The sequence below is a fragment of the Nilaparvata lugens genome, chromosome 8 (assembly GCF_014356525.2).
Source record: "Nilaparvata lugens isolate BPH chromosome 8, ASM1435652v1, whole genome shotgun sequence".
NCBI classification, from domain to species: domain Eukaryota; kingdom Metazoa; phylum Arthropoda; class Insecta; order Hemiptera; family Delphacidae; genus Nilaparvata; species Nilaparvata lugens.
Genome location: NC_052511.1, coordinates 41,056,826 through 41,080,247, shown reverse-complemented (window position 1 = coordinate 41,080,247; position 23,422 = coordinate 41,056,826). Strand labels below are relative to the sequence as shown.

Genomic DNA, 23,422 nt, shown 5'->3' with positions numbered 1-23,422 from the left:
AATTTTGACATAAAGTTATCTATCCTAAATTATTGTTTTTAGTTAATAAATATTTACAACCTGCTTCTTTTGAATATGAAAGATTTATAAATTTTTACATAAAGTTATCTATTTTATAATATTGTTTTTAGTTAATAAATATTTACAACCTGCTTTCTTTGAATATGAAAAATTTATAAATTTTGACAACTGAAGTTATCTATTCTATAATATTATAAAGAAAGTAATTGGCTTATACATGTACGGGATAGGAAATACACGAATCATCGCGTCTGTACTACTGAACTGATTAACTTGAAATTTTTCATAAAGATTCGTAACTCACGGAGGATGGTAATAAGCTTATTTTTAGTCCTTCAATATTTCAGTACGTCAAGTTTTCAGTTTTTCAACTTCACTCTTCGTCAGGTTTTCAGTACGTTACGTTTCCAATTCGTGATACTTCGCTTGAGTTTTAATCTATCAATCTATAATATTATAAAAGATGGTATTGGCTTGTACATGTACGGGATAGGAAATATACACGATTACTACTCTGATGAAGATTATGCACTTAGTTGTAAAAAAATAATAAATAATTGTTCCATTTTCTATTTTTGGTAGATATGAGGAGATTGCATTTACACCAGAAAACATGTATTTTTACCGATTGGTGCAACACAGTATAGGCATACAGGAGTATTCTCTATGAGCATGGAGGTGGAGGTTACAGTTGTTATGCTGTATAAAGATAGTAACTATTTTCAAGTAACTGTACTTGAGGGATTTGGAAAACGTCAGGAGCGTCAATTGCGGAATTTAAAAATTTAACAGGTTAATTGGACTACAATTTTACCCGGGTAGAATAGATTTTCTGCATTAAAAACGCCAAATTGTCTCTTCTGGCCTTAATGGGATCGGACTGGAGCTTGAGCTCCTTTGGGGCTTGGCCCTGATGGCCTGATCTCTTCGTTCTTCGCCCTCGTCTCAGGAAGTGTAGGATCCCCCAGTTGCTGGCGCTGGTTCTCATGGTGAAGGGAAAAACGCCAACCAGTGGGAACTCAGCACACGGATGGGACTGTGTGACTCCGTCCCTGGGAATAGAGTAGCTTATAGCAGTACGGCTAGGTGAAGGCTCAAGAATATGGGAAGTTCATTGCTTGACCGAGTTGCCAGAACTCTCCGTCTCTGGGCGTAGCTGGGCACAGTGAAGAATCCGGTGGAGTTTCGGGGTAGCCAGTGAGAGACCAGACTATGGGAATCAGGTTACCCCTGTCTCTGGAATAAATAGCAGGTATGTGATTGAAAGCTACAAATATTTTACTGTTTTCATACAAATCTACCTTATTGAAACCTTGGGTCAAATCCAAACTTCTATTATAATATTACATTGATTAAATAGAATCAGTATGCTGTCAATTGGTTCAAGTTAGGTCAGGTTGGTTAGGTTAGACCAGACTGTGGGAATTGGGTGTTGACTGTGGGTGTGGCTTTAAGGCTATGCAAAGGCTAAAAATCAACTTTCTACTGATGTTATTTTTCAACGTTTTTCGATTTGTATATCATGAAGCTATCAAAATTAAAAAGGATCAGGAAAACATTTTTTTCGATCATTATTTTTTGAGATACAAGCGCCTAAACTTTAAATTTATGGGACAGAAAATCTTAAGTTCAGTAAGATATAAATCCATGAGTTCTAGAGGATAGATTCTTCTTGGTATTGTTTATCTAGTAAAACAAAAATTCTATGAAAATATTGATTTTTGAGAAAGTTATTCAATTTACCAAAAATAACAACTAAAAGTTATTTTTGGTCATTTTTAGTAAATTGAATAACTTTTTCAAATATTGATATTTTCAGAAAATTTTTGTTTTATTAAATCAACAATACCATGAAGATATCTCATGGATTTATCTCTTACCGAACTTGAAATGTTCTGTCCCAAAAATTCAAACTTTAGGCGCTCATATCTCAAAAAGTAATGATCAGAAAAAAATATTTTCCTGAGAAACCTTTTTCATTTTGATAGCTTCATGATATACAAATAGAAAAACTTTAAAAAATATCACCAGTAGAAAGTTTATTTTTAGCCTTTGCACAGCCTTGACGCGGCCAGATCCATGTTATTGTCTCTTCAAAGTAATAGTAATGAGGCACTTCTTCTATCAGAACCTTATTTCCAAACATTAATATTGGTTTGATAAAGAAAATTGATTTTATAGCTTTCAATAAAAATGAGAATGTGCATAACCGTTATATGGATTCACTTCAAACTGACAGCATTTCTTATGAATAACATATGATTCTTTTCAATCATCTAATGTTGACAGATTAGATCGAGCATAAGTTCTATTATACAGTAGTAATATTGTCCTATGGTTTCTTTCTGTAGCTTATTTCAAATTAATCTCTATGACAATGTTCAACTGTTTATTGTATTACATGTATGATATACAGTGTTGAATAAATTGTTATACTAGTAGTTCTGTGAACAGTGGACCTCGCGCTCAGTAAGTTACATTGACCTGTTATGTTTTCTCAAAAATTAATGAATGAATTTAAAAGAGAAAAATCCTGAATAAACATAGATCGAGCATTCTGTCCTATCGTACCGTGACGTGTCGTCCCGGAATGTGAGTGTGAGCGCTCTTATCAGGTCTGGCTGCAACTGTCTACAACTTTGATGAAAGTATACATTTTCAAGATGTTCGATGTTTTTGAACGGGTAGTATTATAGTCAACTGTCTACTAACGTTGATGGAAAGATACATTTTCAAGATGTTCGATGTTCTTGAACGGGTAGTATTATAGTCAACTGTCTACTAACATTGATTGAAAGATACATTTTCAAGATGTTCGATGTTTTTGAACGGATAGTTTCACTAAACAGCTGATTTATGATGAATAATTCTATAGTCTGATTTTTACTCCAATATTGGCGTATGAAGGAGGCTCCTTTTTCCTTTTATATTAGCCTTGAAATGCAAAATTTTCAAAAACTTTGTATATACGTCGACATGCAATTTAAAAAGGAACATACCTTTCAAATTTCATGAAAATCTATTACCGCGTTTCGTCGTAAATGCGCAACATATAAACATTAGAGATATACAAAACCGTCGACTTGAATTTTAGACCTCACTTCGCTCGGTCAATTATCAAATTAATAAAATTGAAACTTGAGGTACCCTTTATTATTTAAAATATAACGACTAGTTTCGACCATAACTTAGGTCATTTTCAAGTTCATATTTTTTTTATATCTTATCTTTTCTTACAAATATATGAATATTATTACTAACGAATCAAATTCTGATGATCAAGCATCCAACAGAGTGCAGAGTGCAAATTCGTAAATGGTCATAGTTAAGGTCTATAGAAACTTGGTCATAGTTATTACTTTTTCTATGATTTTACCTTATGATGTCAGTTTTCAAATTTTTTGTAGTACCATCAAACCGGCTAACTTGGGACAGTTTTCAACTTTGACTTGAAATTCAGTTCCATTATTATTTTAATAGTTTATTTCTCTTGTGCTCAAAACTTAGGTCTTTAATAATACTTCAAATATATACATTCAATTTTATTATTATTCCAACCTGCTCTGAAAAAAAAATAAAAAATATGGTGTCCCAAGTTACCCGCAGAGATTGGGTAACTTGGGACACCAATATAATTTGCCTGAAATAAGACAATTGAGTGGTTGAAGGCTAACTTGTGACATTAGATTTTGAATAATATGTTTCATATTCATAATAAAAATACTTTAACTGTAAAATAATTGAATAATAGATAAAATAATTAATTGTGTTTAATAATTGAGTGTTCACAATAGAAGTTATTAAAGGCTCAATTTCTAGGTTAGTGATAGTAGTTTGTTATGACTGTTGAAAAAAGTATCTTAGCTGTTAATTAGATGTTCAAAATGTTATTAAATATTTTCAATAATGTGTTCCCAACAAATCCACAATCCCAGAACTCGGAATTAATTGCACAGACAGCTGGTAAGTTGGAATTAGAGGGAAGGGGTTAAACTGTTCCAAGTTAGCCTGTTTGACGGTACCGTATTCAGAAAATCAAAACATTCATCTTTAACCTAGAATTTTTTGAGTTTTATAAACAAATTCAAATGCAATTTTTAATTTTTTATATAATTACAAATTTAGATAAACGAATTTTTGGCAAAAAATGTTTCATTTTGCAAATTCTGTATGTGTTTTTGGAATATGCCTGGTAAATGCTTCACTTTTCTTGATGTTGATTTGATAACAGTATTTACCATTTTTTATTGTAGCTTTTTACTATCAATTATCAACGCATAATATATTATTACAGTAGTTATATTATATCTACAGTAAGTAGCAGGGTAGAATATCATCAATTTTATTTACCTATTTGATATTATATTTATTAATAACTATAATTTACATATAATCATGTTTTATATTAATATATTGTATTCTTAATTCTAATTTATTTTCTACAAACGAATTTTGAATTCCATAATTTTTGTCAGGCTACTCCATTTTGGCAGGAAATTTAGATTTTCTTTATCCAGTTAATATATTTTTAATAAAATGAATAATGCAACTTAACTTATTAAGCAAAGCAGATTATATTGATTATATTCAATTGTAAAATCAATATTTATCTCCGTATAATAATTAATTATTGTAGAAAATTAGGCTACTGAACATGCCCTCTTTAAAGGATACTCTGGAAAGGGCTGAATGAACAGGATGGTGGCGAATTTTCCTTAAAAATTGAACGGTACCTTCACTCAGAGATCCCAGAAAAGAGTTAGTCTTATTTGGAGCAAATTTCAAAAATTTTGTTTTGGTCGATACTGCTAAACAATATCTTGGAGTGTCAAAAAGTATTGTACAGAATGGTAAGGATACAAGCTGGTGGAATCCAGAAATAGATACCATTTTGAAGGAGAAAAAACTTCTCTTTAAACAATGGCAGTGCAGCAAAACACCAGAAGATAGAGAAAGGTGCAAGCTTATATGAGTATGCTACAGCCAAGAAAGCGACAAAAAGAGTGGTGGCACAGGCAAAGGCGCTTTCAAACGAGAACTTCTATGCAATGATTGAGACAACTAAAGAAGCTCAAAAAATATTCAAAATTGCCAAACAGAGACATAACAACTGTCAGGATATTAACATGGTTAAATTTATAAAAAAATGAGGAAGGTCAACTTCTCACTGATGATGAGGCCATAAAGAAAAGATGGAAGGAATACTATAGTCAGCTCCTTTACAAGCGAAACATTCCCAAGTGAAGAAGTGCAGAAGAATAAAGGTGATGTACGACTCTGTAGAAACTTTGGAGCAATTAAACTCATCTCGCACACATTGAAAATCTGGTAACGTGTAATCAGCAAACGCCTACTTGGAATTACAGCTGTTACTGAGAATCAGTGTGGTTTTGTCCCAGGTAGGTCGGCCACAGATGCTTTGCACTCAGTAAGAATCCTTATGGAAAAGCAGAGAGACAACAAATCTGACCTGCACATGGTTTTCATTGACATGGAGAGAGCTTTCGATCGAGTGTCCAGGAAGCTCATATGGCAAGCATTGAGGGCACAAGGGGTCCCAGAACACCATATAAACATAGTGAAAGACATGTACCATAATGCCACAACAAAGGTTAGGAGCCCGGCTGGGACTAGCGGGAAGTTCAGTGTAGAGATGGGGGTTCACCAGGGTTCTGCCCTGAGTCCACTCCTATTCAACCTTGTGATGAACTACCTCACTGCAGAATTGCAGCTCGCACCTCCATTGGACATCCTATATGCTGATGACATTGTCCTTATCAGAAAAACGCCAGATGAGAGCAGCAAGCACTTGACATGTGGCGAGCCAAACTGGAAGGAGCTGGCCTCAGAATCAGTAGGGAGAAAACAGTTTACATGCTCTGTGGTTTTAGTGGCAATGTCAGTCGGGCAAGGTACTCCTTTGGAGGTTGTTCAGCATTGCAAGTATTTAGGGTCGATCATCAGCCACGATGGAAGCATTGATGCAGACATTTCGAGCAGGATTAATACGTGTTGGATGAAATGGAGAGAGCTACGGGAGTGCTTTGCAACAATAGAATGCCCATACACATTAAGGGCAAAGTGTATAAAGCTGCAGAGCGTCCAGCAATGATATATGGTGCAGATTGCTGGCCTCTGAAAAAGCAACATGCAGAGAAACTTCATACTGCTGAGAAGAGAATGCTGAGATGGGCCGGAGGAGTAAGTAGACTGGATCACATTAAGAACACTCATGTACGTGGCAGTTGGTGAAAAATTAAGGGAAGGAAGACTGCGATGGTATGGTCATGTAAAGAGACGCCCACTCGAAAACATGACTGAAAAAGTGCTGGAGATAGAGTCACAGCCAAGGCGCAGAGGCAGACCACGCCTAACATGGATGGCGCTAGTGCTTAGGGATATGAGACAATTGCAACTAACGCCAGACACGACCCAAAATCGCAATCACTGGCGACTAAGATTCAGGAGAGCCGACCCCAAATAATGGGAAAAAGGCAAGGAAGAAGAAGAACATGCCTTACACTCTTTATATTATTTATATGAGGACGACTACTTTTGTGCACCAAGTAAATTAAATTAGGATACTAGTAATTTTCTATAATAATTAAACATTCAAGTGGCACTATTAAAATACTTTATTATTACTCCCTATAACAATAATATGTATTGGAAATGTCTTGTTCAGTAAAAATAATCTATAGCCTGCCTCAAAATTTTTATAATTTATGAGAGACCTATCTATATGAATTGATAAAACAGTTTTTTTTCAGTGTATTGGTATTTTTGCAAATGCAAGTATTGATTTTGGCCCACAAGCAAAGAAGAGTCGAGGTAAGTGAAATGTTTTATTATTATTATTAAAGCATAAATTTATCTAATTTTTATATTCAGCATTCAATAATCATATTTTCTAATAGAATGGTTATGAATATAACTTCATTATTACTTTTTTGGGATATGATGTCCTTAGATTTAGAAGGAAAGATTTAAACATTCATGTTTAATATTACCGTATTCTATTCCATTTGAAAAAACATCAATGTTGACTTTTTCACTTGGTTTTTATACAGTAAAGTAGATTTATTCACACATAAATACTAGTTTACTATACGGTAACTAGAGTTTTAATGCTTATGGAGTAATCATTGTTTCCAGGTTGAGTAAAAACTGTTTTAGTTAACACAGCCAAAACAAAAACTCAAATTCTGCCTGAAAACATTATCTAAACAAAACATAGAAAATACTGTTCTAATTTTATCGTGGTAAGAATTCTGCAACATTTCTGATGACTGTGCTCAGTTGATTATTCATTTTTGTTCTAGATCTTGTATTAAGCTTTGAACTTGAAAATCCATTGAAAATTTTCATCCTTGCTATGATGGCTACTATTGGAAATTTGATGGTAAGTTGAATTCTCCATAAATTATATTTTATCAACCTGGATGACTTGATTACAATAAATTGAATAACATAGAACTATATTATAAGCAATTTCAACGGATCATTCTTTTATTACATTATTTATAATAATTTCTTATTATAAAAAATATATTTTTTCAAGTGGAAATTTTACTATACTGTAACATAAAATACGATGTAGCCTGTTTATTGTACATTAGTTACCGTACCATATCTAACATTTTATTCAATCAGATCAAAGTAGCATTGATTTAGAGTAAAAAGATAGTGGAACGGCGAATGTAGGGTATAAGGTGAAGTAAAGCAGGTACATTATTAAAATACAAGCATCATTTAAACTGTCAACTACTTCCTCTGATACACTCTACCATAGAATAAACAAGCTTAAAGGTTTCCTCAGACTCTGCCTTTGCCACTCCACTACGTTTTGGCCCATACTGGTAGCACATAGCACGGAGTAAAGTACTCCTTCAAGTAATGAATTGATTGAAGAAAGATGTAATTAAGTAATGAATTAAAAAAATAGTTGTTCTCTACTCTGTGTCCATGGCCTACCAACAAACAATAATGGTGTAGGTACCGCACTTACTTATAAATAATCGACATACTGTATTTCAATAAGTCTACTTACACTTGAAATTGTATTACCGGTAATCCTTTGAATTTTCTTGTTTCTATAGGAAATACCTTGGCTAACAATTCCTTGGCTGAAATATTCAGCATGTCGAATGGCGCACCAATCTTTCAACTATTTATATGGAGCGTCAAGAATAAGTGACCCTTATTTCCTTATTTCTTATACATTCAATGGTAAGCAATATCGGTAATAATAGTTGTTATTGCAGTACTTTATATTAGTATAAAAATGTTCAGAATAATATGTCCAATTCACAATCTTCTCCTTAAAAAATCGAGTGTCAATATTTCTAAATATCAATATAACAAGTGATTTACATAATAATAACTGTAGATTCTTGCTACACAAACTCCTGTCTTGTTAAAGGCCAGGTTTTCCCGGTAAGATATCGTGTCAAGTAATTAAACATTTTAAACATGAACTGTAGGCACAGTCACAGTCCAGCAAAGTTTTCATCGAAAAAATCTTCTAACCAATGAAAACTCTTTCCAAAGAGCCGCTTTGACAATGAGTTCTTGAATATATTGATAGGGCGCGCCCGAACTGAGTTTGAGGGAGTTGAACATTTGCACAGTTAACACTGGAAAACTGTCCTTCACTTATTTTTTAGCGTATGCATACACGACACATAATATAAAGCTCATAAGTCTCAAATGCCTACATATGCACTGTATATTTCCGATTTCTTCGAGATGTGTATTTCATTCTTGGCAGGCGACAGCGTAGCACATTCAAGTTATCCTCCCTTGAGTTCTATGTGAATGCACTTTTTCTCTTCTTGTAAATGTACAGATGTTATCCTGACATGCAGGAGCGATGACAGTATGTTGTGGCCATACTATATACATGCCCAAACACTGTGATATATGTATTTTTAGCAGAATGAATCTTTACACAATATTAATAATCCAAAATCATTTATAGTCAGGAAGCGAACGATTATAGAGAGAAAAGGAAACAGTTTGGAATTCACAATTTTTGGCCTTGCACCTCCTAAGGATATATATTAGGGATAGTTAGCATTTAAAAATTCCAAGTGTGGAATTTTTGAATAAAAAAATCAATTTCCATTCAACTTTTGGCACTTTTAGGGCTTATAACGCTCCAACAAATAATCGGTAAAAAATACATTTTACAAAGGGGAATTTTGATATGCTCACCCCCTACCTTGAAGAAGGACCTTAAAGGCTACGGGATCAAAAATTGTGTTCAAGCTAAAAGCTCCAAATCTTTTACGGTACGGTACACATAATAAGAATTACTCGAAAAGTACCTCAACTTGAAAGTATAGGCTGCTGGTACGGTACTATGTAATATTATTCACGTACTGCGAAAAATAAAATAATTACAGTAAAAGCCTACACGGTAGTTGAAAGAATATTATAGCAGAGGGTAGTTACCGTATATTATTATTTTAAATTCATACAATCTTGTTTTCCTTTTTCAGGAATTGTTCTTCGAGCTTTGTGGTTCAAAATGTTAGTTGTGTTTCTACAAGATTTGACAAGATATGTGAGCTTGAAGTATAATGAGAATGAGCTGATACATGAGCTTGATATAAAATAATTCAAATCACCTACATTTTTATTATAAAAATAAAAATCGATTATAGTACATTACAGTAATCTATTGCAGTACATTGACCACATAAATGATTATTTCTTTTCAATTTTTTGAAAAAATTCTATAAAAGATCATGCTTACTTGAAAAATGTTGTCTTTAATTTTTAAAATTACTATTGATCAGAGCAAAAATATTCAAAATTATTGAAAAAATACTTTTTATCCAAACGTATCCTACAATTAATATTATTAGAGTAAATAATAGATTACCTATTTTGTAGATGCTCAATTTTTAAATTAACGCGCCTTTTCAATATGGACGACTTCATTGTGAGATAATAATAAAACTTGTAGCATAGTCAAAGTGATTGATATAGTTATATTATTTTACATTTAAAGATTGTTTTCGTCCAAGTTTTATTATTTTTCAACTTATTTCAATAAACTAATAATTCATCAATCAACTGTCATTAAATAATAGGTATCGAGTTTTGAGTTTTCAATGTTGGACATACTGCTCCATCAGTTTTCTTCGTTGTGGTGTGCTGATCGCTGGATGTGAGGTTGAGTTGAGTGATCGAGTGAACACTTTGCAACAGACATCACATAGCATTATTTCTTTTTCGAATTTCTAAATCAACATGTCTGCTGAACACCAATATTTCTACGAAGATGAGGTTTTCCGCATTAATAAAAAGGGTGTTATTGAGTTTGGCATGGTTTTAGAAAATTCTGAGCTTGTTAGTAGTGACGATGATTCGGACGTTGAAGATAGTGGAAAAATGAAAAAGGGACATATTCGAGTTGCGTGGCACCCTACTGGTGAAGAAGAGGTTCTTCCAGAAAAAAAGGTTAGTTATTATCTAATTTCAAGATAACAGTATCGTAAGAATTGATAATTCAAAAATGTAATATCTAAACTTATTGTTAACAACTAGGTTCAATTGGTCATTGCTCGTAGTCAGCCGGGAATATTGATTTGGAATTTTCCATTCCAGTACTGCATAAACCAATATAAATTATTCTGTTCTTGCATATTTTACATTTTATTAAGTTATATTACATGATTGCCTACGTAAAATCAATTACTAAAGAAATACTCATACTTGATAACATACAATTATTATTGGAAATCAGGCCTTGCAACAATTTACACTAGCTCTGAACTTGAATAATAATTTACTGTCTCATGTATATTTTATCAATGACTTTATGAGTAGACTAAGTTATATTTCATCAATGATATCTTTTTTAAATTATATTGATTTTTTTAATTTTACTAAGTAGCTTATTTTTATTTGGATTGTTAACCTAGTTCATTCTTTAGTTATAATTTATGTGACTCACTGAACATGTTGAGACAAGCTCAGTTCTAACAGTATAATTATTACAAGCTTCATTCCAGTCTAAATTTCTCAATCTTGGTGTTCTATAGATAATACTTGAGTTTTTTTTTACTTAACCTAAAAAATTAAAATTTATGAAGCTTACTAAGTCTAAGAAATTTTGATTATGTTAATACTTCAAACATGCATAAGCTTGTAAGAAAAACACTCAATCTTTTTTTGTTGTTGTTCATTCAATAATTTATATATTTATTATTAGCTTATTCATACACTATTTGTTATTTCTCATTGCCTAAACTTACCAGATTTGCAATTGCAACAATAAATATTAATATCTGACAATCTTAAACTCAGTTAACTCATCTCATGTTTGGCTACCTACTAAACAAAATGGTTCAAGTAAATAACATTTAAATCCTGCTTACCTTATTTTATCTACCAATGTTAAATATATCATTGGCATTTGTATCGTAAATAAATAAAATAACTTGAATGTAGGATGTGTTTAGTACCGTACCGTGTTTGAACCTTTCTTCTTTCTTCATAGGTCACAAGTCGTAGTGCCGGTTGCCCTAAAGCCAGTTAAATTTTAATTGTGATTAATTCCACTAGAACCAATCAGAGAAGCCGTCTTTTTAAAAACGCCTTCTTTGATTGGTTTTTGTGTAGTTAATCACGGTTAAAATTCAACCGGCTTTTGTGCAACCGGGCCTTGAGCTTACATTGTTTTTCAAAAACCTACAACATATATTTTATTACTAATTAAGTTTCAGAATGGAATCCTATCATTCGGTTTATTAGTTAGATTCCGATAGGATATTGATTCATTTCTTGTACAGTACCGGTATTCACAATTAGAGAACTAATGAATTTTAGTTCAAAAACATAATTATTCTGTTAGCGCAAAGCTGTACTATCATATTAGCATACATATTACAGCGATTAGCTTGACTCAATCTCTTATTTCTACAAAGCCGTGGCACATTGATTAGTCTCTAGACAATCTTATACTCATTAACGATGAGTCAAACAAGTCATAGCCTATTTCAACGGAAATTTTTTATGAGCAACTTTAAAACTCTAATAATTCTGCTCTCTAATCGTATGTCAACTGCCTTGTAATCATAAAGCTGCGTACACATATACGCTCTTCCAACCCGCACCGAGCACGCTCCTCCCTCGTACCGCCCTCGTTCCTCCATCGAACTACAGTCGCGCCGCCCACGCACCCATCATGAACGTTACGGAAGATGTTAGATCTTCTCGCGTTCCCCGGTCGAACCATTATTGCTCCCCGGTCGATCATCAATCGCTCTGCTGGAGTGACGTTCTGTTGCGGAGCAGAGCGAAAGTCTGTACGCACCTTTACATGTACTTCAATTTTATTTAAAAAAAATTCAACAGTTCACATCACATAGTTTCATTAATTTTCTTCTCTGCATGTTTGTTCCACTACAATGGTTCAAAATCAATTCTTTTATGATTTGTAGGTTCGATCTAAATTCTTGGTCAACATCAAAATATTTATTAATAAACTCGTTGCTTATTGAATTCAATAAATCAGTAGTCAATACTTATTTTTAATTCCTTTAGTGATGTATCGCAAGATAGATTTACATCTTATGAGACTGGGCTATCCAAGATTTTGACCATTCTAAAAAAAGTAAACTTGTATGGCTTTTTGTTGGTGGGGAGTCCTTTACAGGAAAGTCCCACCTGGCCTGAATATACAATTTGAGCTGTCAGTGGGCCTTACGACTATCCATACAACAGCCGGGACCGACAGTTCAACGTGCCCATCCGATAACCCGGGAGTGACCTGGTAAAAACTTTTGTTATGGTCTATTTAAACCGACTTGGAGGGATATGGGGAGTAGAGGATAGTAGAGATATAGCAGCGGTGATGCTGCCGTGCAAAAGCGGACAGCGTTCTGTAGTCTTGAGTGAATGGTACGTCTCATGATACGCATACCTTGTTTCCTCTCTGAAAGAACTGCTTCTACTGAGTCGGCTGAGTGATCTTGAACTATATATATCGTATGGTTCCCTGTCAGCTAGACAAATTAAAAACAATAGAGCAAAACAAAAAATGCTCACGTCAATATTTTAAAATACACAGAGAACTTGAACTAAACTTCTTTCTATGACTACTCATCACTTTAATTGGTTGATCTTCATCCATTTCTCTGCTCCGCCTATCCCTCCAGGTCGGAGGTTGTTTTAATTCTACTATAGTTACCGGGTTTAAACCCGGGACCTCTAGACTGCTGCGTAAGCACTAGACCACGGATCACTACTATCCCCATTCATGCTAAATTAATCTGAACCTTCAACGATTTCATTCCAACTTACAATATTTGATGACATTTGCAGGTTGGTCTGGCTGATAGGTCCCTGATGCCAGGAGATGTGGTTCGACGCATGATCAAGGGCAAAGACACGCAGCGTGGATATTGTCGAGACATCAAGGTCACCGCCTGCCTACAGGTGCTCGGCACCAAGCGTGTCATCATGAATGTCAAGAGTGAGGATCTTGTGCCCCTAGAGGTGAGTGCTTTCTAAAATCTCAATAAATAAACCAATGATATTTGAAAACTCTAGGTTGTTGTCAAAATATCACTTATTTATTTTAAAAAATCACAAACATGTCTCAACACCAATGGTGTCATCTTCAGTGTGAGAAATTGAAAACTTTGAAATTGTGGGTTTGGATACACAGGTTGTTGAAAAGTTGGAGGATAATTAATCAAAAGAGCCTGCAAAAAGGGTTCAAGTGAATTATTGAAAGAGTAAACTATTTATTTATTTATTTATTTATACATTAATAGATACAATCATTCTCAACTATGAATGATTGGGAAAGGAGTAGGAAAAGTCATAGGTTGGTACACCTGAGTTGGCTTGACAAAACCTACTACGATAGCTCCTTACATTTTTCGATTAATTAATAACTAATTATTTGTAAAGTTGATAAATTCTTGTTTTTCTTGCTCGAAATTAGTTTCTTGTCCGTTAAATCAATAAATTCCTGGTCTGAGCAGTAAAGCTTTTCTATCTGACCAAGTTTTCAGAAGTAACCTCCATTGCCAACGCCAACCTTAGTGTTATAACAAGAAAAAGCGTACCAAAAATTGCTTTAAGGTGCAAATTACTAGTAATTTCAAGAGGAAAGTGTTTGTGAGTAACAGATCTTCTAGAGAATTTAATCTAAATAAGTAAGCTGAGCGACGCAACCACAAGGTAAACTGCATGCCATTATTAATTATTGCTTATCTGGATTTCTACGTAACTCAACATGCTGGACAAGCCAACACTACAAGCCCAATATAATTATTTATTCTGAACAAGCCTATTGTGTGAATTATTGGTATACAGCAAGCTTAAGTCTTACCAGAAATTCGAGCTATACGCACTCGATACTACTAAATAGCAAATGACATAACCTATTTCGACTTCAAATCAGTACGAACTCTACTTGTTCAAGTTTCCTATTCTTTGCAAACCCAGTTCACAAAGCGGTCTACTACTTCTGCAAAGTAACAGTCTATGTCGCCATAGATTTTATTCTTCACAAACTTTATATTAGTGTACTAAGATACGATCTCTTTGATGGTAAATAACTTGACTTGGCGACACACCTGGTAAATATAATACCTTGTGTAACCTATTGCAGAATACTCCATCTATAAACGAATTGCAATTAATTGCATGAAAAATTATTCTCGACTGTGTAGGCTGTGATATATATGTATAGGATAAACTATTTCGATCATTATTAAAATTTCTCATAAAATAACTGTGATATTGGCTGTGATATTACCAAAACTTGTGTATTATATATGTATCTCTGCTTTACTCAAATAACTGTTGTGGTGCAGACTTTTAGTCCTATCTTAAAATTCACTCGGAGCAGTCAAATACTTTGGAGAAATAATCCAGTTAATTATGGCTAATAAGCATAACCACAGTGACAAAACTCAACAGGATAAAAATTTGCAAGAATATATGTGCCAAACCTGCCAACACTTAGTCCACGATAATGACAAGGCTGTCGCCTGTGACTGTGACATAAGCAAATGGTATCACATAGAATGCATTAATATCACCGACCAACAATATGATTTGATGAAGGAGGGGACAACCACTGGTCCGGTGTGGCTGTGTGACAACTGTAAACAACGGATTAACAATGAAGCAATTAATATTTCAATGATGCTGAATGCCACTGTAGACTCCAACGAGGCAGTCAGCAACCAGTTCTGCAAAGGTAACAATGCAAAGGCAAAGAGACAGGACAATCACTATGAGGTTATAATCGAAATGCTGCGGAATGATATGGATGACTTGAAAGAGGAAATCAAACTGCTGAAGAAGGACAGAGAAAGACTCTCTGATACCCTAGCTAGGAAAACTGACACCATATACAAACTGGAAGATATAATTCTGGAATTTACTCAGGGCATACACCCTGAATCAAACTGTCCTGTCAGGAGGAAGACCGAGGATATCACTAAGAGACTGGTGGATGAGCTGGAGCCAAGCATGATGCACACCAATCACAGAGGGCCTCCGGGAGGTGACCGGCCCATCCAATCTACAGGTGCAGCTCAGGGGGGAACCGAGGAGAGTGCTGGAGAGCTGGTGAATGGGATACACCAAAACATGACGCAGACCGGCCACAGTGGTCCACTGGTAAATGACAAGCCTATACAATCTTTTAATACATCACAAACGGATGCAGAAACTGAAAGTGATCACCCCCTCATTATAGGAGACTCACTTCTCAGAGGAGTGGACGAAATACTGCGCAGTCAAGGAGTGAGCAATGCAGCTGTTGAAGTCATTCCAGGGGGAAAAATCCAGGACATGAGCAGGTTCCTAAAAAACCGAACCCACTTACCTAGCAAAGTAGTGATCAACATAGGAACAAATAACTTAGCCAAAGCAAAGACACCTAATCATGTAATGAGGCCTCTCTGGATGACAATTGAGGCAAATCAAAAAAGATTTCCCAGGACAAACTGGTATATCTGCTCGATTCCGCTCAGGGAGGACTGTAACCAGAGATTTTTGGAAGAGACTAACAAATCATACAAGTTTTTGAGCGAACAGCTGAAAATATCATACTTGGACAACACCCAAAAACTTCACAGGCAGCACCTGGATTGGGATGGCACACACCTTAACAATGACGGTAAAAACATCCTGGTAGCTGCTATATGCAACGCCCTGCAGCTGGGGAAGAACGAAGGCAGAGATGCTGATGATCCCGAAATTGAGAGCGCGAATATTGTCACGAGAGTCCACATTAACCCGAAAGAGACTAAAAGGCCTTTGAGGAAGGAAGAACAAGCTACAAACATTACCACGGGAGTCCATTCTGCGGAGTAGCAACAACAGAAAGACATCCAAAAATATCCCAGACAGAATTCAAATAGCTTTGCCGAAACACACAACAATACAGTACAACCAAATGAAAATACAGACCACATGAGATCCAGAAGGGAAGGACAGAATAGCAAAACAAAGGACCTGAAACTCAAGATCTACCACCTGAATATCCAAAGAGGACTACAACAGAAACTTGATAGACTGCAGATTGAACTTCACCTGTATTCTCCCGACCTGGTCATCCTCTCTGAGCATGGCCTGCGAAAGGAGGAGCTCCTTAGTACACACATTCCAGGCTACACTTTGTCAACAAACTTCTGCCGCTCACACCTCATGTGGGGAGGTATAGCCATGTACAAACGGGATAATACAAACCTAAAAATAGATGAAATCATACCTGAAGAATCACTCCAACCTTCTGAACAGACATTTGAGACAATACTTCTGAAAATTCAACTGAAGAAAACCAACCTTATAGTCGTAGGCACCTACAGATCACCTGATCCTGGAACGCTTAAGGACTATCTGGAGAAAATGGGAAACCTGCTGCACCAATACTCCTCAAAAAATTTCGAAATAGTAATACTGGGAGATACCAACATAGATACCCTGAAAACTGATGGAAAAAGCTATAAAGAGCTGAAAAACACACTGAATCAGCATGGATGTTTCATTCACAAACTGCCCGCAACTCGAATAACACCTACTTCAGCCACAAGCCTTGACGGATGTTACCACAGCCTGCCACCTGATTACATCAAAGTCACTGTTTGCCAAAACCAGATATCCGACCACAATTCAATTCTCTGCCAGATTCAGCATAAAACAGAACCCAGGAGAGTAATGTTCAAATTTGCCAGAAACTACTCAAAAAATAACCTACACAAACTAAAATACAGACTCAGTCAGACTGACTGGGAACAGGTTATAAACCAGGACTTGATAGAGGATAAATATTCAAACTTTGTAAAGATCCTGCGCCTCAACATAGATGAAGCAATGCCCAGAGAACCAAAGAAAATTACATCAACTAAGAACGTGTTCTGGGACAACAATACCATTGCTCTAAAGGATCAAGTACATCAGGCAAATAATAAGTTCATTACTACAGGATCACCAGAGGATAAGCAGAACTTTATAAAACTTAAGAAAATCTATGAACAGGACATCCAAAGAAAGAAAAAATCCTACATTAACAAAAAAATCCAACTAGCTGATAACAGAACCAGAGTACTCTGGAGGATAATAAATGAGGAAAGAAACAGAAGCGGGTTGGGAAAAATGGACAACTTAAGACTCAAGAAAACTAACAAAATGATAGTTGATCCATATCATGTTAGCAACCTCCTCAATTCTGCCTTCACGCAGCCACCCTCTGAGACTGCTTCTGAAAATACCTCTGACCATATCCACCTGGCAAATAATAAACAGGAGCTCAAAGAATTCGAAACCATTCCAATGGCCAAATTAGAGCAACTCCTTAGAAATCTCAAACCTAATAACTCATCAGGACACGACGATATCACTGGCAAGATAATTCGACATTGTGAGCGTGAACTAAAGCTGCCACTCCTTGACATAGTAAATGCATCAATTTCCCAGGCTGTTTTTCCGCAGAGCATGAAAATCTCAAAAATTTTTCCCAAATTCAAGGGAGGTGACAGGTTGAATGCAAAGAACTATCGGCCCATAGCTAACTTGCCTATCACATCAAAGTTGATTGAAAGAGCTGTATATGACCAACTTATTGCATACCTTGAGAACAACAGCCTACTTTCAGCACACCAACACGGATTCAGGAGGGGCCTTGGAACGGTTACAGCGATCTCCGAACTATGTAACAACATCAGCAAACACTGGGAGGAGGGTAAAACTGTTTCAGGTCTTTTTATTGACCTCCAGAAGGCATTCGACACCATTGACCTTGGCCTGCTGAAACGAAAGCTCAAGATATTGAACATCAAAGGGAGAGCCCTACAATGGCTGGAAGACTATCTCCTGAATAGAAAGCAATATGTTGAAATCAACCATCAGAAGAAAAACAGCATAATAAGCTACAGATCCTCTCTAAGGACGGTCTATAAAGGTGTTCCTCAGGGGTCAATACTGGGGCCACTACTATTTCTGATCTATATAAATGACTTCCCCACAGAAATCGACCATAGGAAGAACTGTATTCTCTTTGCAGACGACACCACTATCTTAATACCATATAAAAAGCATGAACACACCGAAGAAGTGGTGGACACAACACTCAACGAAGCAAACGAAATATGCAAAAAACTAAATCTAACCATAAATAAGGATAAAACAGTTCACATTCGCTTCACCCCAAAAAATAGAAACATTGAGGACCAAACAAACATAGGCATACCAGCACAGACAAATACTAAATTCCTGGGCATACTGATCGATGGTCACCTCAACTGGCAGCACCACATTGAACTGCTTTGCAAAAAACTGTCATCTGCCATCTTTGTAATCCGAAGGATCCGAAATATCACAGAGGAGAAAACTGCATTCATGGCTTACCATTCTCTATTTGCGTCTCATTTAAAGTACGGCATTGTGGCTTGGGGGTCTGCAGCCCAGACGAATATTGATAGAGTTCTGCGATTGCAGAAAAGGGCCCTGAGAACTATCCTAAGAAGAGATATGATGGACCACTGCAAGGCGCTCTTCATCCAGCATAACATATTCACAGTTGTCGCACTCTACATATACGAAGTAACAACCCTGGCTGTGAGGAGTAGCCCAGAATTGAGGGGAAATAGACATGCCCACAACACAAGAAATGGAGCTGACATTGAGCTCCAGCAGCACCGGCTCACAAAATTCAGCAGGTCGCCGGCCTACTCTGGGGCCCGACTCTTCAACCTTCTGCCCAAGGAGCTTAAGGCAATTCAGGACTACGGTGCCTTTACTAGAAGTCTGAAGAACTACCTGATCATGAGACCCTACTATGCATTGGCAGAGTTCATAGACGACCATGCATACCGGCATCACCGACCGTGAATCCCCATTGATTGGGAAGAAATTTGACGATTCCCAGGTCAACGACCATGGAGAAGACTACAACAAGTAACAAGTAAGTAACATGTAAGTGGATTGTTCAACAATACATGCCTGCTGAGTAGCTGTATCACTACGTGCAGCTCCAATCCAACTGTCATCAAAAGCACTTTCCTGTTCTCAACATTAACCTGTTGGAACACATCTTCTGTTTCAATGGTATCTATTTCAGATACCCTGGTGAAGTACTGTACTTGACAATAAATTAATCAGGCAACACTCAAATACCCGGGGTGGACCAAAACCAGCAAACGGCTGCCTTGCAGATTAGATTAGATTCCTTTATTTATGTATGTTACACAATTTACTGGCTTATAAACTACCTAATTTACATTAAATGATGGTAATGCTAATTATTCAACGAATTATACAAACTATAGATAATTATAATTAATCAAACAGAATAAAAATTGAATGCAATTGGAATAACGATAATATAGAATTGTAATATAACTTCAAAAATCGGCGGTGTTTAAACAAATAATTGTCGATTCTTTAAGAAGGATATGATGATTCCTTTTCATCAACACACAACCCTTCAAAAACCCGAAGTATTGTCATTGGACATCCTGGGCTGTTGAACCAATTGGACGTCACTAGTGCACCTCCAGTGACCATAAATGATACTAATATTCCTTACTGTTCCAGTGTCAGAGTACTTGGCTTATTAATTGATTGTTCATTGAGCTGGCGAGAACAAGTTACTCATGTTTGTAATAAGGTTTTTGGAGGAATGCATCAACTTAAAAGGATAAGAAGATTTCTGCCCATAGCTGTTCGCACTACCCTTGTCATGTCCTTGATAATGCCATTCTTTGATTATTGCTGCATCCCTTATAACGACATAACAAGTGAGTTGAATGGTCGGCTCCAACGCTCATTGAACTATGCAGTCAGGTTCGTATTTGATGCAAAGCGTTTCTCGCGAATCACTCCATTCTTCATGGAGTTGGGTTGGCTCAAATTGGATAAGCGTAGACAGTATTTTCTTCTTTGTCAAGTATATAAAATTCTGGTCATGAGGGAGGGCCCTACTTATCTAGCAGATGATTTCATCCGTCTTGTTGATGTCAATCCAGATCGCAACACGAGATCTCATTTGTATACCTTGCAGATTCCAATTCATCGCACTGCAAGATACAATTCTTCGTTTGTGGTCACTGCTGCAAGACTTTGGAATGCTATTCCTGAACATGTCATTTTTTCTGCTTCACTAAGCGTTTTCAAGAGGAGACTTTTCAAATTACTTTTGGAGGGCAATGAGTAGTTTTTTTCTTTTTTTTTCTCTACAGTATTTTATTTCAATTTTTTTTGAGTTGGGTTTTCTTTGAGCGCGCGCGCGCGTATGTGTGTGTGTGTGTGTATATCTGTTAAGAAAATTTAATTTGAGTTATTTCATTTACTTTGTATTGATAGAATTTCATGTGTATTCCTCATTTCTATTCTGTAAACAAATAGGTTCTACTCTTTGTTTCTAAAAGTTATGTACTCTCATCTACATTTTCTGTTCTGAATATGTTAATTGTTCATTTTTTCCATTATAATGTAGTGCTAGTATGCAATGGGTCTTGCAATACATTGTCATTTGTGATAAAGAATCAACACACACACACACACACACACACACAACACACACACACACACACACACACACACACACACACACACACACACACAAGCGCAGTCTCCTTTTATGTGTGTGAGTAAAGGGACGGTCTGCCTACCTGTATACTACATAGTTTACATAGTATATCAATGACGCAGGTAGGCTGGGCGTGTGTGCCTGCGCGTGGGGGAGCGAGGGTTGGCTTAATCTTTCAGGGCTCATGGCAGTTTGGACAGACTATCAATAGGGATGATGATGGGATGAATGATAATACAATGAAGGTAGAGTTATGAATTAATAAAAATTATAGGTTATGCTATCCACTTGAATTGATTTGAGTCCACTTTTCAGTCCAGAAATAAATAAACTAGAAATTTGGAATATTTGATTTGATCAAAAACCGAATATAATAGAGCTTGAAGATGAGCACTTCTTTTGAAGCAATAGCCTACTACCTCCATGATCCACGACTAGCCAGATTGGCTACCAACCTACTAGAATTCGTGACACTGTCAATCTGGAATCCACAGTCTTTGACAAACGACATTTAGGGACGGTTTCCAAGCTCGGGATTTAGCTAAGTTCTAGATTTTAACTGGCTTTTTGGCTGGAAAATTGGCTTTCCGAGTCAGAGCGTTTTCGTAGTCGAGGACTTGAATAGACTCTGGAGTTTAGAGATCACGTTAGACCCTGGAGTTCATAATTTCGCTTTCTGAGTGAAGGACTTATAAGTCCAGGACTTGAATTAGATTCTCGCCCCTTTCCGAGTCAAGGATTTATCAAAAATCGTCAAATCCAGGACTTGAAACAGCGTGATTCTAAACCCATGACTGGGGTAGGGCTTAAATTCAAGTTCTAGACTTAACTGAGCAAACACAATTCAGTCATTGTTTTGGAGTAGATAAAAAGCCAAATAGATGTCATGGAATACCTAAATTATTTGGATTAGTCCATCTAAATTCATAATTTATAATTTGCAAGTTCATTTTGGAATAAAATTGTGTCAGAATTATGCGTAAAAAACTAACCTTATTTTACGACTGTGACATAACCTAAAAATGTTCAAGAAAAATAATACAAGGATTGCCTGGGAATTTATATTCCAATCTGAATGTTATTAATCAATGTCATATTCAATATATTAATAATAATATAACAATAATAAATTATTTATTATTCCATTTTTTTCAAAACAAATACGTTTTCAAACTCAATAGCCTAATGAAATTTTTATTCCAAAATCACTGGTTAGGATCAATGATAAATAATAGCATAACGTAAAATGAAATGTTTATTCATTTACCTTTCAAAGGTTTCGCTTTTAATAGGCCTGCAATGAAATCGAAACGTATTTTTACAAAATAGTTTGGAGAGCATGCTCATTTGAATTATCCCGCTGCAATCAGCTGTTTCCGTTTTGCTATAATGTCAACAATACAACAGCAAAATATTGTGGATTTCCCTCATGTTTACTGCGTTGAAGTACCTATTCTGTGGTTGAAGTCCTGGACTCAAATAAGTCGAGAACTTAATAGACACCGGAGTTTAGAAGATAAAATCGTGACTCAGAAAGTCAATTGAGACCCGAGCGCTTATTTTAGTCCTGGACTCTGTAAGTCCAGAACTTATAGGGCCGGTTTCCGAGCTCGGGATTTAGCTAAGTTCTAGACTTTAAACAGCTGGAGCAAGAAAATTAGCTATCCAAAACGGGGGGTAGTCGCAGTTTTCATAACAGTAGTCGCAGTTTTTATTTTCTCATTTATGTAATTGGAAACGTTTTTCCTTGACGAAATTAAACATTTCTAAATAATTCAAAATAGCTGAAACTTAACACTATTTTCTCTTTATTTTATTTTGTGTTTAATTTTCTAGTTTTTTTGAAATTTAATTCAAACGTGACTTTGACAATGACTACGACTACTCCCCGTTTCGGAAAGCCAATTTTCTGACTCCAGCTGTTTAAAGTCTAGGACTTAGCCAAATCCCGAGCTCGGAAACCGGCCCTATAAGTTCTGGACTTACAGAGTCCAGGACTAAAATAAGCGCTTAATGATTTTTACTGATAGTTTTCTAGCTATTGAAGTCTTTAAAAAAATATTGAAAAATCAATATATTATCTCGAAAACTAAGGTTGATGTAAGAATAAAATTACTGGACACTTTTTGTTGTATAGCATTCATGCAGAATGCTATGGTCTTTGGCTGTTGAACTTTTCGTGGGACACCCTGTGACGTTTAAAATAGTATACGTATATTATTTAATATCGGTGACCGAGCTTCGCTCTGGAGTACAAAAGCATAAAAAATGTATTACGAAAGAAGAAATTATAATAACATTCATAGTTCATACAGAAATGTTCTATCTAAT

The 23,422-nt window shown here is 35.8% G+C and overlaps 2 protein-coding genes across 3 annotated transcripts in view; both read left to right on the top strand.

Moving 5' to 3' along the window:
- The first annotated feature begins 3,991 nt into the window (after positions 1 to 3,991).
- On the top strand, positions 3,992 to 10,056 carry LOC111045609. Its single transcript, XM_022331058.2, has 5 exons — positions 3,992 to 4,213; positions 6,792 to 6,852; positions 7,344 to 7,423; positions 8,121 to 8,250; positions 9,525 to 10,056. The coding sequence occupies exons 1-5, from the start codon at positions 4,169 to 4,171 to the stop codon at positions 9,641 to 9,643; spliced, it is 435 nt and encodes a 144-aa protein (XP_022186750.2). The 5' UTR covers positions 3,992 to 4,168; the 3' UTR covers positions 9,644 to 10,056.
- Positions 10,057 to 10,172: 116 nt separating this feature from the next.
- LOC111045672 ((E3-independent) E2 ubiquitin-conjugating enzyme UBE2O) overlaps positions 10,173 to 23,422 on the top strand; it is a 60,643-nt gene continuing 47,393 nt past the window's right edge. For both annotated transcript variants that reach the window (XM_039434769.1, XM_039434768.1), the window contains exons 1-2: positions 10,173 to 10,491; positions 13,360 to 13,533. In XM_039434769.1, the coding sequence (XP_039290703.1) occupies positions 10,282 to 10,491; positions 13,360 to 13,533 (384 nt within the window). In that variant the 5' untranslated portion in view covers positions 10,173 to 10,281. The remainder of the gene's footprint in view (positions 10,492 to 13,359; positions 13,534 to 23,422) is intronic.